The 19,397-nt window shown below is 41.8% G+C and overlaps 1 protein-coding gene across 5 annotated transcripts in view; it reads right to left on the bottom strand.

Moving 5' to 3' along the window:
- The window catches only part of NUBPL (NUBP iron-sulfur cluster assembly factor, mitochondrial), a 56,236-nt gene that overhangs the window by 36,430 nt on the left and 409 nt on the right, over positions 1 to 19,397 (bottom strand). Inside the window, exons 1-4 of one of the 5 annotated variants that reach the window (XM_083619335.1) lie at positions 18,594 to 18,794; positions 18,199 to 18,346; positions 17,374 to 17,408; positions 1,956 to 2,046 (exon numbers count right to left, since the gene is read on the bottom strand). In XM_083619335.1, coding sequence (XP_083475461.1) covers positions 1,956 to 2,046; positions 17,374 to 17,408; positions 18,199 to 18,346; positions 18,594 to 18,695 — 376 coding nt within the window. In that variant the 5' untranslated portion in view covers positions 18,696 to 18,794. Of the gene's footprint in view, positions 1 to 1,955; positions 2,047 to 17,373; positions 17,409 to 18,198; positions 18,347 to 18,593; positions 18,795 to 19,397 lie in introns of those variants that run through there. The other 4 variants (XM_083619339.1, XM_083619336.1, XM_083619337.1 and 1 more) reach the window with 4 other exon arrangements.

Genomic DNA, 19,397 nt, shown 5'->3' with positions numbered 1-19,397 from the left:
CAATGCCTGTGAAGTGGATGGAATCAGTTGTACGCCCATAGGCTCCTCCCATAACTGAGAGCCCCGTACAATCAGAGTTCCAATTAAGGAGGTGGGAATACATGTGTGCAGGTAAGGTAAAGGTAAAGGGACCCCTGACCATTAGGTCCAGTCATGACCGACTCTGGGGTTGCGGCGTTCATCTCGCTTAACTGTCCGAGGGAGCCGGCGTACAGCTTCCGGGTCATGTGGCCAGCATGACGAAGCTGCTTCTGGCAAACCAGAGCAGTGCACGGAAACGCCGTTTACCTTCCCACCAGAGCGGTACCTATTTATCTACTTGCACTTTGACATGCTTTTGAACTGCTAGGTTGGCAGGAGCAGGGACTGAGCAACGGGAGCTCACCCCGTTGCAGGGATTCGAACGGCCGACCTTCTGATCGGCAAGTCCTAGGCTCTGTGGTTTAACCCACAGCGCCACCTGCATCCCTATGTATGCAGGTAGTTCCCTTTTAAAGACATTGACTAACAATGCAGAGGCCCAGATAGTGTGATCTTTCCAACCACCACCCTGCCAAAAGATAACATGAACTGGATCTCTGTATGATCAGGCAATGAAGTGGCAGGCCGGGCTCGCACTGGAAGCTGCGCGGTGTTCACATTTCCCCATCGCCACAATATTGTAGCACTACCCTAGAATGCATTGTAAGGAGCTACTCCAGAACTATATCATTTTCGCTTTTTTACTGCAGACAACTTTACTCCATCCTAGTTGTGTCGCCCACACTGAGGAAACTGCATCCCTATTACATACAGTGGTACCTCGGGTTACATACGCTTCAGGTTACAGACTCCGCTAACCCAGAAATAGTACCTCAGGTTAAGAACTTTGCTTCAGGATGAGAACAGAAATTGTGCCCAGGCGGTGCAGCGGCAGCAGGAGGCCCCCATTAGCTAAAGTGGTGCTTCAGGTTAAGAACAGTTTCAGCTCAAGTACGTACCTCTGGAACAAATTAAGTATTTAACCTGAGGTACCACTGTACTTCCATTTGTTTTAAAGATTTACATATCAACCTTCAGCAAAGCTAAATTCCAGGACAATTTACAAACACAGTTAAAATATGGTGTTGTTTTTTTAAAAAGAAACCAGGATGCTTTCAAATTCAGTGGTAGCTCAGTTTTTGAATGCAATCTGTTCCAGAAGACCGTTTGAGTTCTGAAACGTTCGAAAACCGAAAACTCAATAGCCTACAGCTAGGCCTCAGGATCTTGCACTCAGCGGAAGTCGCGTGGCATGTTCGACTTCTGAGGTGCGTTTGAAAACCGAAGCATTTACTTCTGGGTTTGCAGCATTCAAAAACTGAAATGTTCATCAATGGAGATGTTCAAAAACCAAGGTACCACTATAAATGCATTAAAAGAAGTCTGGAAGGATTAAGACTCACATTTGTTTGGCACCAAAAAGTTAACATGGATGCCTGTTGAGCCTCTCAGGAAGAGATGTTATCACTGAGAATGGCAGCTATTTAGTTGCGACACGTCCTACCTAGGATGATGGAGACACCTGAAGGCAAGGGTCCAAAGATTATCTCAACTCGTGAGCAAGTTGATATGGGAAAACATCCCCAAGTCCTAAGTCATATAGGACTTTAAGAAGTAAGCAGCATCACTTTCAATTGTGCTCAGAAGAATACCAGAAGTCTGTGAATCTCTGTCAGTGCTGCTATGTATGTTCTCATTAACCAGCACAAGGCAACACCCTGAAAACTGGATTTCGAACTACAGTTTTCAAACAGTGGTCAAAGGCAATGTAAGTCTATTAATGTTACCATGGCATAGTTATCTATGGTCATTTGGCACAATAGGAAGGAGCATCTTTCCCTACTCTCACCACCAAAAATAATCACTGCCTCTCAAGATTTCCTTGTAACATTGGGGAGGGAAGGGGAGAAAGAGTAAGATCCATTCAAACTTACTTGGCGTCACTTCTGGACTTCCTTTCAAATTCATCATCTTTGGGATGGAAGGCCCATACACATCTGCATCAAGCAAACCAACTGCTTTTGTCTGTGGAAGGAAAACACACAGCCACATCATTCTTAATGGAAAAAGTTATGTGCAACAGTTGTAAGCAAACGTTAATTTCAGCTCTAATTTAACTTTTGTAACTTATTAACTAGTGGTGCTTTAAATCTAGAAAGAACTGCACTCAATTACCCTACTCAGCAAGGGAGATACATGCACAGCCAGAAGATGTGCTTAAATGGAAGTATAGGAAGTCGAAGCACATTCCCACCTGGATCCAATGGTTACCAGGTGTAACTAAAGCTGGACTAGTGTCACTGATACAAGATTATGTTGAGACTTAAGTTTAAGAGTAAAATAAAAACTAAGAGGGGTCTCTCGGCATAAATGGAAGATATTAATAAAAAGATTCAGAAAAGGATGGATTATTACTTCTTTCGCAGGGTAGCTGCCATATTAGTCTGCTGGAGAAGGGCCATGGCTCAGTGGTAGAGCATATCCCTTGAGACACAGGGAGAGACACAGGTTCAATCCCTGTAAGGGTGGGAGAGACCTCTGTCTGTAACCCTGGAGAGCTGCTGTGAATCACTGTAGACAATACTAAGCCAGGTGGACCAAAAGAGCTGATGCAGTATGTTTATTCGTTTATTAGATTTCTATACGCCCTTCATCCGAGGATCACAGGGCAGTTTACAATATAAAAACCAAAAATATATAACATAGTAACGAACAAAAACAATACCACCACCCGACACGCAGTTTAAAAGGCCATAGGTAAAGGTAAAGGGACCCCTGACCGTTAGATCTAGTCACGAACGACTCTAGGGTTGTGGTGCTCATCTCGCTTTACTGGCCGAGGGAGCCGGCGTACAGCTTCCGGGTCATGTGGCCAGCATGACTAAGCCACTTCTGGCAAACCAGAGCAGCACACGGAAATGCCGTTTACCTTCCCACCGGAGCGGTACCTATTTATCTACCTGCACTTTGACGTGCTTTCAAACTGCTAGGTGGGCAGGAGCAGGGACTGAGCAACGGGAGCTCACCCTGTCGTGGGGATTCAAACCGCCGACCTTCTGATCGGCAAGCCCTAGGCTCTGTGGTTTAACCCAGAGCGCCACCTGCACCCCACTGTAAAAGGCTGTTTAATTAGCCAAAGGCCTACGAGAAGAATGTTTTTGCCTGGTGCTTAAAATATGTAACGAAGGCACCTAGTGAGTTTCCCTGGTGGAAGCATTACACTAGCGGGGGCCACCACAGAAAAGGCCTGCTTTAGTGTTGCTGCCCTTTGACCTCTTGCCAAGGAGGCACACAAAGAAGGGCCTCAGATGATGATCACAGAGTCTGGATCAGTTCATATGGGAAAGAGAGAGCTTCTTATGTTCCTACGTAGCAAGTAAGTCCATAGCATCCATAAGCCTTGTGGCATAAAGTTTTCTAGACTAGAGTCTAGCTTAAAAACTGCATGAAGGAACATTACACATACGGTGGTGCGTACACATTCACACATGATAATAGAAGTAGAAGAGGAGGAGGAGGAAAGTTGGTCTTATGTCATTTGTCACAGATGACATACTAGCATGGCAAGAAAAACTTTACCGGTGTGGGAGAGACATTCCCAATCATAACTATGCCCTATTCAACTGTATCAAAATGTGCTGTTGAATTCAAACCACCAGCTTCCTGATGCTACAATATAGTAACCACATTTCAACTAACCCTTTTAGGTGAAATATGGTGACTATACTTCAAACTCATCTTTATCAAGATACTTTGTAGTGCCTTCTTCATCTGTAATATCGAGGGTGCCAAACACAGAGGGTCTTTTCAGTGGTGGCCCCCTGGTTGTGAACATTATCCCTAGAGAGATCCACTTGGTGCTTATAGTGACACTTATCAGCAGCAGGTGAAAACTTCTCTGTTTACCCCCAAGCCTTTTAAACATCTTTATACAAATTTAGTATCTTAAAGTCAATATCACTAATTATTTAGTCTCTACTTTCGCAGCATTTGAGCATTTTATTTTAACTTCCATGGAATTACTGTAGTGCTTTCAATAGTGGGGTGTGTGTGTGTGTGTGTGTGTGTGTGTGAGAGAGAGAGAGAGAGAGAGAGAGAGAGAGAGAGAGAGAGAGAGAGAGATTTTATACGCCGATTTTGTTTTATCTGATCCAGTATTTTATTGTATTGATTTTTGCTGTGTGTTGCCTAAAGGGACTAGAATAATAGGCAGCTGATAAATACAAACAACACATAAGAAAACAGATATTGCTTTCATGCTGAAATGTAGCCAGTTCTGTATCCAGGCTACAAAAGAATTTGCAGACCAGAATAGACAAGGCATTATCTTCTCTGTAGCGTTTGGCACAGTTTACTAGCTTTAGGTTTGTCTTAGCAAGTTATTTCCTTACCCTGCAGGGACAGCACACGTTAGCAGTTCAAGACCTCTATTTGCAGCACTACTTGCCAGTGAATGTTGGGCTATTCTGTTAAGGTCTGCCCTTCCAACTTCACACTTCTGCAATGTTTTTTTAAAAGAGATAGCCACCAGGATGATAGAGCATAATTGCTCTCAAATACTACATACAGCTGGACAGAAGGCAAGAAATTGAAGGAGGTTTGGTTTAAAACATTAGAAATGCTTTCGAGCTGTAAAAGAATTGCTCGGCAATGGAGAAAACTTTGCTTTGGAAACCTGTGAATGATTTTCCTTGGATGTTTAAGAGGAGATGAACTGAAATCGCTAATTATTTCTGGCAGCATTTAACCAGGATGGCATTTAGACTTGGCACTGGGGATGGTTGAGATCCTGAGCAAACTAAACCCAATTCTGGACTCCAGAATGAGTTGGATTCCAACTTAAGCTACTATTACATGGCTGGAGGAAGATGGGTTTTCTTCCCACCACGACCTACACAAGGCCCTACACAATTCCCCACCAATGGTCAGGGGATGGTGCTGAATGGGGCAGGCTGAGGGAGGATGACTCTGTCCAATTTGCAGGGTTGCTGCCCTTCCACCTGAACAACCTTTGCACAATAAATAAATAGAAGAAGAAGAAGAAGAAGAAGAAGAAGAAGAAGAAGAAGAAGAAGAAGAAGAAGAAGAAGAAGTTGTTATTACTTATACCCCACCCATCTATATCTCAGGTCTCCCCAGCCACTCTGGGCGGCTCCCAGCAGATTATTAAAAACACAATAAAACATGAAACATTAAAAACTTCCCTAAACAGGGCTGCCTTCAGGTGTCTTCTAAAAATCATCTAAAATGGCACAACAGTCCATGCCATTCAGCAGCTACTGCAACACTTCTTTGCCCCCGGCTTTTGACACCTGAGATGTATAATTCTTGGAAACAACCTTACTTCTGTGATTGCAAGTTGTTTTAAAACCACTTTTAAACATTGTAGGTTAACTGTTCTAACCCGACCTGCGAGTGGGCAGGAAATAAATTGTAACTACCTTTGGCCTCTTAAGCGAGATGGGCGCGCAACCCCAGAGTCGGTCACGACTGGCCCGTACGGGCAGGGGTACCTTTACCTTTTTACCTTTGGTGAAGCATGTGGTGGGGGGTGTCATGAGGTGGAGGGGAAGGGATATAAACCGCTGCCCACTAAGAGAAGCTTAACTGGAAGTCATGCGCCTGCCTTGCCTGAGTTGAAGCATCTTTCTGCTTGTTCAAGAAACTTTTGGATACAAGCCTACCGCTGTTAGCACAGCAGGGTGCTGGCCTAAAGCTATTATTATTAAAAGCTGGTATTTGAAAAGCAGGATTCCGTTATAAGCAATAAATGCTTCTGAACTTAAAAATAGCTGTTCTTATTCAACTTGTACCTTTCTCAGCGCTGATAATTCAGATACACTAAAATGCACAGTCACACATGAGCTTAGCGATGGGGTTATAGAAGTGGTTTGGGTTATTAAGGAATAACTGATTTTTCATTTATTTAGAGTCCCACTGAAAATATGGCAGCCCAATCCCCCAGCACGTAAAGCCAATCATGTCCCAGAACCCTAATCCCCTAACCACCAGAAACCATCATTAGCTCCACTCCCACCCAACACCAAATTCTGAGGTTTGACCAGGCTACTATATTCAGCAGTACCAACTTTGCAACTTGATTCTGCGGCATCTGTCACAAAGGTTGAGTGTTCCATAATCATCATCTGCCTTTATCTGATGCTGTAAATTAACATCGTATTTATGCTTGCTGCTGGCGGGCCACAAATTTTGGATCGACTTGGTAGTTAATAAGGGCCAGGTTTCCTGTTTCCTGTTCAAAAGACTACGTTCATCCAGTGCCCACTAATGAGGGATGGGGTTGGGTTTAGAGGGAGGAGTTGTGGAGAGATGTGGGCACATATGTTTGTAACAAACCCAAATCCATTATACTGATATTGCATCTTGACCCATTTTGAAAGAGGCACTCTCTGCTTCCCCATGCTGCCACCATCTGTTAAAGAACCTTACTTCTACAGTGGCACCTTTTAGAGGCTTTCACCACTGGCTGCCCATGTTAAACTTATGGATGCCATTGTCTAACGTATTGGTGGACCCCTGCATATAATGCTATTTATAAACAGGAACTGCAGCATCTTCATCTCCAGTACTGTGTATCCAAATATTGGATTGTAAGAGATAATTTTTGCAGTTGTGATTTTTCAAGTTGTATAGCCTTGCAATGTAAGGGGTACCTCGTGGGCGGGGGGAGGAGCTTGTTTTTCTACTTGTGCAGATTAAGGGTATGGTTGCTGTGTTTTTGGTGAAATGTCAGACATCCTTAGTTAAGGAAATCTATTACATTACTTTTACATATATAGATGTAAAACACTACTACCATTGGGCAAACAGAACCTCAGTCCTTGATAGAGGGTGTTCCTAAAGCTAACAGTAATAGCTCACCACACCACTCTGTCTAGCAATGTAAAAGGTGGAACCACAGAGCCTAGGGCTTGCCGATCAGAAGGTCCCCATGAAGGTCCCCCATGAGGGGGTGCGGTCCCGTTGCTCTGTCCCAGCTCCTGCCAACTTAGCAGTTCAAAAGCATGCCAGTGCAAATAGATAAATAGGTACCACTGTGGCGGGAAGGTAAATGGTGTTTCCGAGTACTCTGGTTTCCATCACGGTATCCTGTTGCACCAGAAGCGGTTTAGTCATGCTGGCCACATGACCCGGAAAGCTGTCTGTGGACAAACACCGGCTCCCTTGGCCTGAAAGCGAGATGAGCGCCGCAACCCCATAGTCGCCTTTAACTGGACTTAACCGTCCAGGGGTCCTTTACCTTTTACCTTTACCTAACAGTGCAAAACCTTCTTTAAAAAAAAAAAGCCACATGCACACCTTATACAGACCCCTGCTCCACTCTAGGCAGCCCTAATACATAATAAGGTGAGTCTGTTGCCATTAAGTGTGGCAGGAATATCAGACTTACTAGAATGTAATCTTAGCACTTCCAAGGCTTCAGTTCACTGACACCAGGTAACTTCCCTAGGGGTTGTATCCTTGATTAATGAGAAGGAAAAGGGACACCACTGCATGTTCAACTTCACATATTAAAATGTCCTGAGCCGGCCTCAAGTCCCATTAGCGTTTTCTACCAATTTATCAACACGCATACAAACACTGTATCTGACTTATTTCAATAGCTTGTTATGACAAGCACAGCCTAAGTGCAGACATTAGCTTTTCAGAGAATGGCAGAATAACAGAGGTCTTGTTGGCCATCAATGCACATATTGGGGTGGGAAGAGTCCGTCCCACTATGGTGAGACAGGCTTTCTATTATTTTGAAGAACTAAAAACCTGCAAATCCTGTTTGATCAAAGCCTTAGTGGAATAGAGAGGGGGGAAATGAATGTGTGCTCTGTGAGCAATAATACCTCTATCATGCCATCTTCAAGGCTGTAAAAGAATTAATGTCTGTTCACAGCCATTGCTTAGCATCATCACTGCACATTCCACCAATTCCTTTCTGTGAGCTTCTTGATATACATGTCAATTGGGAGACAGTACCATTTTAGGTAATCATGTAGATCAAAGCAAATATCTCATTTAGCACTACTTCTTTTTTTTAAAAAAAATTCATGTTTCTTTATAATGCACAAAGCTATTTAAAAACCCACTGGAGTTACTCTGACAGATTATGCTGTTTCGTGTCTACTGTACGAAAGCTGCAATTTAAGAGATTGGGAAGCCACATTTTCATGCCAGATTTCAAAGACTTCAACACCATTTTCGAACTCCTTTGTTCTCAGACAAAACACATAATTTACCTGATTATGAAGATTCATGACTCATTTCTTTTATCTGCATGCACAGCTAATCAAACCCCTTCAAATAGTCACTCTAATGCTTTATCCCCTAATTACCATTTGAAGGATAAATATTTGGAAAACTGCCTAGCTTGTGCTTAAACCTAAGTAGCACTCTTTTTCCATCTACAGGTTCTCCCATTTTTAACAAACCAAAAGAATACTCGGGAATGGACATGGGAGCAAAGGGGAGAGGCATGAGAAAGCTTTGCAATGACAATGACAATGCCATCTTTGGACACCACAAACATTCAAAACTTTTTAAAAAAATAGTTCACAGTTGTATGCTTTACTCCATCAATGCACATAGATATATAAATAAAAGAACTGTGGTGAAGAACGCACATCAAAACATTTCCAAGTGGCTTTACAAAACTACATATGTAGCCTAATACAGCAAGAATCAACACAATCGTGAAGCAAGAAGACTTTCAACCATTTTGTGTTTAGCTTTTGAGTTGCAAAGCAGATTGTAAAATGGTTGTTTTTTGCTTTAAAGCAGGGGTCAGCAAACTTTTTCAGCAGGGGGCCAGTCCACTGTCCCTCAGACCTTGTGGGGGGGCAGGCGGACTATATTTTGAAAAAAATAATAATGAACAAATTCCTATGCCCCACATATAACCCAGAGATGCATTTTAAATAAAAGGACACATTCTACTCATGTAAAAACCTGCTGATTCCCGGACCATCCGTGGGCCAGATTTAGAAGACGATTGGGCTGGATCCAGCCCCCAGGCCTTAGTTTGCCTACCCATGCTTTAAAGCCTCTCCTACACAGAAGGGCCAAAAGTTCAAAGGAAGGACAGAAGTTTGAGGAGAGGCTTAGCTCAAACAGCTCTGCACAAGAGGGTCTAAGTTCAACCTAAGAACCTGCAATTAAGAGGAAACCAAAATTTAACCAGGAGTCTCCTCTCCTCTTGATTGATTAAAAGTTTGGGAGGGGAGTTGAAAAAACATGTTAAATCAGTGGTTCCCAAACTACCACCCCCAGCCCATAGACCACTTGAAAATTGCCAGCAGACTTGGCAGACCACATAATAATTTTTCTGCCTTTTGGAGCAATTGTAAAGAGCTGCACTGGAAGCTTATCTCTTACATTGTATTTTATTGTATTACAATTAGCATTCCGTAGTATTCAAATTTAAATACAATAAAATGCAATAAGAAACAAAATAAGCAATAAGAATACAATTAAAAGTCAATATGAATATTCAATACCAGCATGCCATGGGTCACCTGAGTGAAGCTTGCGGACCACTGCTGATCCACAGACAACAATTTGAGAACCCCTGAGAAAGAACTGGAGAGAGAAAGAGAGCCATGGATTCAAAAAGTTGAAGAGCTCTAACACACTTTAAGAGAGGTGAAGTATTGGAAAGCGCTAGAGAGAGAAGCCAGGATCGGACAACAAATGAATGCAAATTAGTAAATGCTGAATTTATTAGGAAACACTCTTAAATAGGTATATGTGTTTGCCTTTATTAACATTTGCTTTTTTCCGCTCTTACTCAAACCACAAATTACTTTTCCTCCCCTAAAATAATATTCTTAAACTGTTTAGCTTGTTCTACATTTTCTAAAATCTTAAGCACAATTTGCTTTGGAAAAATTTGTTCGGAAGCCTTGTTATTCACTCATTGCCTACGTTGCACTACTGGAAAGAAGTTGGGTCAGTTAAAGTCCAGGTGGCCTTGGTTGTCCATGCTTAGCAACAACCCTCCTAAGGGGCCAATTGTGCTCCCACTGCCATGCGCTCGATGTGATGCTGCACTCAAAGATGGCCTGGAAACTGCAACCAGTGCTGAATACAGCTGCTAGGTTGGTAAGCAGGGCTTCCCAATGGGACATTGTGTAACCAGGCCTGAAATTCAAGGTGTTAGTATGCCAAGGTTTTAATGGTTTGGGACCCAAGTACCTAAGAGTGAGCCTCTCAATATATCAAGATGAAGCATCTCAGGCAAGACAATCAGTAGGGGAGACCTTTGCAGTAGAGCTTCCCCATTTAGGGAATGCCCTCCTGGTGGGATAAATTTGTCTCCCTCAATATTCAGGAGGAATTTAAAAAGCAAAACATTTGTGTTCACCCAAGCAAATACACTATTCCTAGCAACCTTGAAATTATAAGCTGTGAGGGTGGTTGACTGTGTTTAGATGTTCTTAGCAATTTTCATTACAATATTTATTTGTTTTTAATTGTATTATTTTGCTGCTTTATCATTAGCTGCTCCTTTGTGTGGAAGTGTGTGGCCGGGGGGGGGGTGGAATATAAGTTTGTTTAACAACCCAGTCCCACAAGTCCCTGTGTTCAATGGTTCTTACTTCAAATGTGCATAGGATAGCAACCCAAGATAATAATGTTTTGCTTAATGGAGGTTCTCTGAACCATACTGATGCACTTCCATGGGCTTAAGTAACTAAGGTGTCAAAAGCAGTGAATAATGAGACCTACTCCTTCAAGAAATCAATGCACAGAAGAATGCTGGTTTGACCTGGTGTTTATTTGTTGTATGGTAAAGCAGTATTGTTCTTCTAGATATAAGGGCTCCAGTTTAGCTCTAGGCATGTATCACTAAGTGACAGCCAGAAGATGAATTTGAATACATTGCTTTTGGTGTAGTGCTGATGAGCAACATCTGTATACTGATGCTCATAAGATTTCCACATCCACAGTTCCTAATTCAGATAAGATTTGTGCACAGGAGTGGCTCCAGATAAGGATCTTCTCTAAATAAGGGCAAGAGTGCATGAACAAGGACAGCCATGACCTACAGACAGGATTCATGCCCATAAGTGTCCATTCCTTTGTTGGTATGACTTCATAGCTAAAATCATGAGGCTTAACATACACCAAAACTTAGACCTAACTTTTGATCCTGAAATTTTATCCTTCTTAACTGTATTTGAACTTCATTTGGCAGCCATTTTCACCTATGTTCCCTTTCCTGGATGACTTATTTTTCAAGAATTTAAGATGCTATACAGTGGTACCTCGGGTTACATACGCTTCAGGTTACATACGCTTCAGGTTACAGACTCCGCTAACTCAGAAATAGTACCTCGGGTTAAGAACTTTGCTTCAGGATGAGAACAGAAAACGTGTGGCGGTGGCAGCGGGAGGCCCCATTAGCTAAAGTGGTGCGTCAGGTTAAGAACAGTTTCAGGTTAAGAACGGACCTCTGGAACGAATTAAGTACTTAACCCGAGGTACCACTGTATTTGAAACCAGCAAAAGGCAAGCAGATACCACAAGCACAAGGTTATCTAGCGAAGTGTAAGCTAACCAACATGCCGGAGAAAGTTTTTGATCCATCTGCAACTCTGCATTGAGTCTCACAGATGTGACTATTTAGCATGTTTTTATTCTGCTCCTCCATTTCCTGTTCTTAAAATTGATTATGTTGCTAATAAAGAGCTGTGTGTGGATTTTTAAAATAAAAAACTTATTTGATGATGTCATGACCAGAGTGCCATAGGAAGGAAAATGGTGAAAAGCACTCCCTCTGCTGGCTACCTCTCTTGTTACAAGTGTTCTTTACTGAAAATGGCCTGGTTTTGCTAGCCGGGCCAATTCTGATTTCCAGATAACTGTTCCTGGTAGTATTCATTGCCTGCTTTCTTGCCCTGCTATTTTGCCTTTTCAGAACATGCTATTTAAAAATTCTAAAGTGTTCAGAATGGCCGTTCTGCAGACTTCTCTGCCTAGTCTCCATAAATCTCTGAGTTGAGAAGGGCTCAGTTTACTAATACTGTCTGCTTTACAGGCCGCTGTAGGGCAGGCTGTGGAATCGTGAATGAATTAGGGCTGCCATATGTCTGGATTTTCATGGACATTACCAGGATTTCAAAGGCAAAATTGACGTCCGAGGGGAATTTCCGAAAGGAGGCACTTTGTCCTGGATCTTAGTTAAAAAAACCGTATTTTTGTAAACTTTGGTTGGTGTATGTCTAACAAAAGCTCAACAACTTTCAGGTTTTCCTAAAGAAAGCAACAATTTTGGGGGTTTCCTTAAAAAAACTCAACAGAGCCTTCAGGCTGTGTGTGTGTGTGTGTGTGTGTGTGTGTGTGTGTGCAAGCATGCATTTTGGTGTTAGACTGTATGGAAGTGGATTTAGGACCAGGATGTACGACGTGACAAGAGTACTCCCATCTTCCTCTCTGAAATTTGACCTCTCTCTCTCCCAAACCCTCAATGACTGCTGTCTCTCACGCAATGGTTTTCCAAAGGCAAAGTATAGGGTTTTTTTACCTGTGCATTTTATACTTTGGGATAAAGGCAATATGGCAACCAACCAAAGATGAATGTCTCATGCAAGATTGAGCTGATTGTACACAGACAAATGAGCTGCATACAATCTTCAGTGCTGGATACTTGACTCAGCTATGCTGTAGTTGGCACACATTTATTTATATATAAAACTAATTTTCTGCAAGAACCTCAAGGGTACTCTTCTACTGCCACAAATCAAAATGGGAGTGGAGAGGAGGGCTGGCTAGATCACAGCCCTTAGTAAAAAAGAATTTTTTAAGCAGGTGGAATAGGTAGTTTTCCTGCACAATGACAGCATACAGTAAGCACAATTTCCCAACTGGATTTGGGCCATCCTCAGTCATGCACAGCTGGTGTTTGCTCACTAAAATACAGTGTTCCTAAACAAGCAATCTTGATTTATTATGCCTGGCTTCTATTAATTTGAATTCTTTCTGCTATAATAAATTGTCTGGGGCAATGCAGCTTTCATACACAGTTGTCCTAATGTGAATGCAAGTGAGCCTGGCAGAAAAGCCAAAAGTTCTCCTACAGGGCTCCTGGGGGAGTAGAATTGGCTACTGCCATTTCTGAGGGTTAAAAAGAATCTCCTGTCAAAACTGAAAAAAGCAGTTAAGAAGGAGGATAGTTGGGCAAAGCCTATTCGCTTCAAGGGGAAGCAGCAGAAGTTTAGAAATCTCAGTACAGCCTCAGAGAACTGCACATTCTTGTCGTTAATTAACTAAGCCAGCTGTAATGATTTGGTAACTCGAAGTTGTTACAGATCCAGAGAGCCAGGACTGGACCAAATGCTCTCTTTGCTTTAAGCAATACTTGACATGGATGACCTTGACATTCGTTACTGAATCAGAATCTTCCATCAACTAAATTATTTCATCTGCAGTGAGTAGTCACATACACAAACTCAGAACAGCTCTGGAATCCAAGTACTAAAGTCAGCTCTACCTTTGTAGATTTAAGAAAATCAAACTGAAATAGTGCACACATCCACACTAAAGTACAGACGTGTCTATGTGGCAGGTTTGAAAATCAAGAGATATCCAGTCTACAGATCTTCCTAGTCCACATGTGCACTACGGAAACTATGAACGTACTATTTTTGAAAGCTTCTTATGTTGTTGTCCAACCATGTGCACAAGAAACCATTGTCTGGGTGTGTCTTGCGGGCCCAACAGAACAAAAGATCTTATAATAAAAAAACTGCAATAATTAAGATTCAGTTCTACATGTATGCACAGCATTAATAGACTAGTCGGTTTTAGGCAAGTTGGAATTTATAAGCCTAAGACTAGATTTATAGTTCTGAAACACAAGCAGAGTAAGAGTTATGAGTGTTAGCATTGGAAATCCTTCAGTACCTCAAACCACAACACCCCTGCAGTGCTGCCTGCCAGCAGGAAATAACAGCAAATGTCTTTCCATCAAATAGATAAGAAGAATCTAGTATCTGTAGCAAATGAGAAAGCCAAGCCTGTGTCCAGCCTAAATTCACAAACTAAGCTTGTGGTGAATTTAGGCTATATATTTTTCTAGTTCCCCAACAGGGCTTCAAAGTGAAACATCATCATCATCATCATCATCAACGTTATTATTATTATTATTATTATTATTATTATTATTATTATTATTATTAAACCTCCCATTCCTGATACACAATATCCACTGCAAGTTAAGAACGAATATAGCATTTCTAATCCATTGTAAATACGGCGCCATCAAGTTTGAAAGATGAGGCAAAGGCAACTCCACAACCTCAATTTACCTTGTATATTCTTAGTTGGTTGAAATTTAAGCAACAAAGCAACTTCAAGACTAACATTTATTTTTGTATAAGCTTTCACTGACTAGTCAACCTCAGGTGCGTTAAGTGTTATCCTGAGTAACGGGTGGAGAAGTGGGTGTATGTGTACACACAGTTTTAAGAAGAAATGGTGAGGTCAAAAGAAATAAATAGCAGGGTTCTAAATCACACAGGAAGCCTACACAATAGCAGGCTCTCTACTGCAGGGATTCTTTCGCAGCACATGGAAAGCAGTGACATTGACTACAATGATGCAACAGAGAGAGTGGTGGCTCTCAATAGATGGTGATTATGTGACACTGAGGGAGAATAGCTGAAGAGGGCTATCTTTATCTCCTACGAGAACAGTGACTTGTCCAAGGCCAGTTAAGTGAGATCTGATGGCAGGAGGCAAGATTACAGCAGGAACTTGCAGGATCATTTCTGCAAATCACTCTCTGACATTCTGCGCCACTCGCCACATTTATCATGCAGACTTCTGTGATCAGTAAGTACTTGGGAAATGTAACATGACCACATGTTCTTAAAAATGCTATTTTAACAATGTAGAAATAAACTGAAGAATAATGACTATACAGCTCCTATTTGAGAGCTACACAAACACACACACAGCATACACAAGTGCTATAAACAAAGATGATTCATTGTTTGCTAACCCATTGTGTCACGATCGTAAATTTCACCCACTGCAATAACACCAGGCATTAATTATGAAACACTTTCTATGCAGTGTTTGAGAACTTGCCAGGTGACTCCTATTAGTGTCAATCAAGCAATTAATTCCAATACAGTGATTTTAAAAATTTACTTCTGTATCAAATATTAATGCAACATCTGCTACTCTCAAGTTCTGCCTCTGCCTTTCCCCCCCTGTAAACCTGACAGATTTTTCAAGAGCCTTGAACTTTCACTGTTAAATTCGCACAGCACATTTTAACCTTGTTTTGACAGCCTTGTTCTAATACTAGTATATTTGCTGCAAATGCTGCCATGTTTCAGGAACATTTTTGATTCATTCACATGGATTGTGTGTTATTTTCTTAAATGCCAACAGGGGATATTATGACCACCTTGCCTACTGCATTGCACCACTAAACCCTTATTTATATCACCCAGGCATAAATAGCAAAGAGCAGTGACTTATAGACTGAGCAATGAACCAGAAATCCCCAATTCCAATTTCAGCGCTTGCGTTTTTCTCATATTCAACTAAAGAGCAAGCTTGTATGGTTTAGTGGTTAGAGTGTTAAACTTGGTAGGTAAAGGTAAAGGTACCCCTGACCATTAGGTCCAGTTGCGGACGACTCTGGGGTTGTGGTGCTCATCTCACTTTACTGGCCGAGGGATCCGGCGTTTGTCCGCAGACAGCTTCTGGGTCATGTGGCCAGCATGACTAAGCCACTTCTGGCAAACCAGAGCAGCGCACAGAAACGCCGTTTACCTTCCAGCCAGAGCGGTACCTATTTATCTACTTGCACTTTGACGTGCTTTCGAACTGCTAGGTGGGCAGGAGCAGGGACCGAGCAATGGGAGCTCACGCCTGTCGCGGGGATTCGAACCTCCGACCTTCTGATCAGCAAACCCTAGGCTCTGTGGTTTAACCCACAGCGCCACCAGCATTCAAATCCCCACTCAACCATGAAGCTAAAGGGGTGACCTTGCATCAGTCACAGTCTCTAAGCCCAGCATACTTCACAGGGTTGTTGTGAAGATAAAATTAAGAGGAGGAAGAATCATGTATGCCACCTTGAGCTCCTTGACAGAAAAGTGGAATATAAATGTAAAAAAAGAAAGCTAAAATATACATCAGAAGCACAACTTCCAATTCCATTTCTGACCAATCTACACATTTTAAAGAGACTATGAACATACAGGTGGCGCTGTGGGTTAAACCACAGAGCCTAGGACTTGCCGATCAGAAGGTCAACGGTTCGAATACCCGCAACGGGGTGAGCTCCCGTTGTTCAGTCCCAGTTCCTGCCAACCTAGCAGTTCGAAAGCACGTCAAAGTGCAAGTAGATAAATAGGTACCGCTCCGGCAGGAAGGTAAACGGTGTTTCCGTGTGCTGCTCTGATTTGCCAGAAGCGGCTTAGTCATGCTGGCCACATGACCCGGAAGCTGTCTGCAGACAAACGCCGGCTCCCTCGGCCAATAAAGCGAGATGAGCACCGCAACCCCAGAGTCGGTCACGACTGGACCTAATGGTCAGGGGTCCCCTTTACCTATGAACATACAGACATGTGCATGTTTAAGCTTTGTCCCTGGGATCACAGTCCCTAGAATAGCCAGGGTCTGTTAATACATAGGCAGAGTCTACAATATAGTTTGTACACACACAGGATTTTTTACATCTTCTCCAGGGCATGCATATAGAGCGGACATGGGGTTAGTCATGTCTTCCCACTGTATGCCTATTTAACTGAATATGTGGTTTGTGCCAATGTGGCCTTAGGCAAGTTTCTGTAAAGATTTACTGAAATAATGTATGTGAAGTGCTTTGAATTCTCAAAAGTGGTTTTTTTTTATTGGAGTATAGACATATTTCACAAATGTACTTCAGTAAAGACATTAAAAGGTAAGTCTAGCAATCATTTTCATAGGGCCCTGTGAACCTTACCCTTAGAAAACTACACACATGTACCCACATCATGAAATTTATCGTAATATTAAAAATAAGCAGATTTACTTAATGTAAAGCTAGTTTTCCCTATCAGTGATAGTAGTCAGGGAATGAAATTCATAAGAATGCACAACAGAAATAGCAGCACAGTGAAGATGAGTATTAGGGAGAATCCTGGTGGAAGAAATGGTGTCTTTTTTTCAACTATATCATTTGAAGCTAGCTACTGAAATTAAAACTACTATTTCAGAAACAATCTTTAAAAATATCTCTGCCTATATACTAGCTATTAAAGTGTTTATTAATATCTGTAACTTTTTATTGATTTTTATATTTAGCAATATTGAAACAATAATCAGGCAATTACTTACCGAATCATTTGCTGCCAGTGCAAGGGCTACATTTACTGAAAAGAGAACACAAAAATTAGCAGAATCAGCCTCTCGGAAATGAGATCACTTCTTAGAAAGAAGCCCCTGACTCCAGATCATTTATGAATAAGTAAAATAGTATGGGTACTACAAATCATTGGGACACTGCACTGTATAATCCTCTTCACTGTAAAAATGATTTATTCCTATCTCCTACTTCCATGTTTCTTAAATCAGCTGCTGATTCATAAGAGAACCTAAACTCCTAACCCATAATGGCTAATTGGAGAATTTATTTGGAAGTGTATGAAGTCAGTATTTTCCTTCTTCCACTAGATTCATCTTAAACCTAATGACTGTGTATTGCATCTTCTAATAAAAATCAGTCACAGACAATCCTAAAATGACTCCCTTTCTTTGCTATTTGAAAGTCAGGATTTTCATAGTTTACAATACATAAAATGAAATATTGAAATGCAAGTAGTGTTATGGACACACTCAAGTCAATAGAACATGAGGATAATTTCTCATTGTAGCTTCTTTCCCTCCCAGTATAATTATTGAACTAGTTTCAGCTATGTACTTGATCCAGGGAGCATCACAAATTGTACCAAATAACAATGAAACAAGAACTCTGCTTATATCTGACAGCTTATTTCAGGCTGAGTAACATTTACTTAAAAACCTTTTCAAATTAAATCCAAACTAAAAGTAAAATATAGTGGAAGTGTACATTGTTAGATAAGAGCTTGTTATATCCGCACACCTATATCTACAAGCAAATTAAAGGGAAATAATATACTGAATCAAATACACAGAACTTACCAGCAGTTGTTGACTTCCCAACACCTCCTTTTCCAGAAGCTACAACCAACACCTGCTTAACTCCTTGAATCGGTTTTTGCTTTGGAAGTCCTCTAGCCATGATTTTGCTACGCTTCTCTTTGAGGACCTCATCGTTTGCATTTGATGACTGAAAACAAAACAGAAACGTGCTAATTCTAAACTGTTTTCATACACCAAAATCTGTGTATGAAAGAGAGAGATAGCAAAATAGTTTCCAGCTCCTCCACTAAAATTACTGGCACGTTTATTTCGTCTGACGCCTTGCAAGACTTCTATTATCTCTGTGTTCCTCTAGCCTAGGGCACGTTTGTAAGCCAAGCATGACACCAATGAGATGTGTCAAACTGCAAGTGGGCATAACTAGGAAAGCTTACCATTTTTTTAAAGTTTGCAGCCAGTAATTTTAGCATCCTTGAGGGACTGCCAGCAACTAACAACGCTTTCAGTCCTCTTATTTCCATATCAGAATACATCATACATGCCCGTGTGGCGTCTCTGAAGTTAAGCCATAGATTTGGAGGCAGCAGCTTATCTAGCAAAAGCAAGCTTCTGCCTGCAAGCGGTTAAAACGATAGAATCGCCGCCCACTTCTAGGTGCCTTCTCGGTCCGATAGGAAATGGGCGCAGGCGAGGCGGAAGTACCTCCTCGGCAACGACGGTACTTCCTGAAGTGTAAGAGGCATGGGTGCAACTAAGAATCGCAGGGTAGTTTGCTGCGTGACTGGGTCTGTTCACACAGCAGAGCATAGGATCTGCTAGAGAAGAATGAAAATGCGGGTGTGCAAGTGAAAGGAAATCAGAGGAACACATTCCGATTAGCAATAGCAAGAAAGTGCAGTGCTGGAGGGGGGAGGTACTGGCAGAACTGGGTGCGAATTCAGAAAAAGGGAGTGAAGAAAACCCCGACAGATGGAGGCAGGTGTGCATGTGGAACAGAGAATATGGGCAAATGTGTCCATGGAAGAGGAATGGAGGGGATTGTTTACATATACTGTATATGTATGTGAGAGTTAATGCAGATGTACATGCGTGGAGTCTTTAGATGCAATTATGGTTATTGAATGGTCGTGCAAAAAGTAACTGGAGACAGTAAAAAAGTAAGGTTGGTAAAATAAACTAGAGGGATTGGAACGTGAACAAGGAAGAGAAGGAATAAAAACCAAACAATCCTCCGTATG

This window comes from Podarcis filfolensis, assembly GCF_964270895.1.
Source record: "Podarcis filfolensis genome assembly, chromosome: 1".
Lineage (NCBI taxonomy): Eukaryota > Metazoa > Chordata > Lepidosauria > Squamata > Lacertidae > Podarcis > Podarcis filfolensis.
The sequence above is the reverse complement of the archived record's forward strand: the minus strand, read 5'-3'. Positions and strand labels throughout refer to the sequence as shown.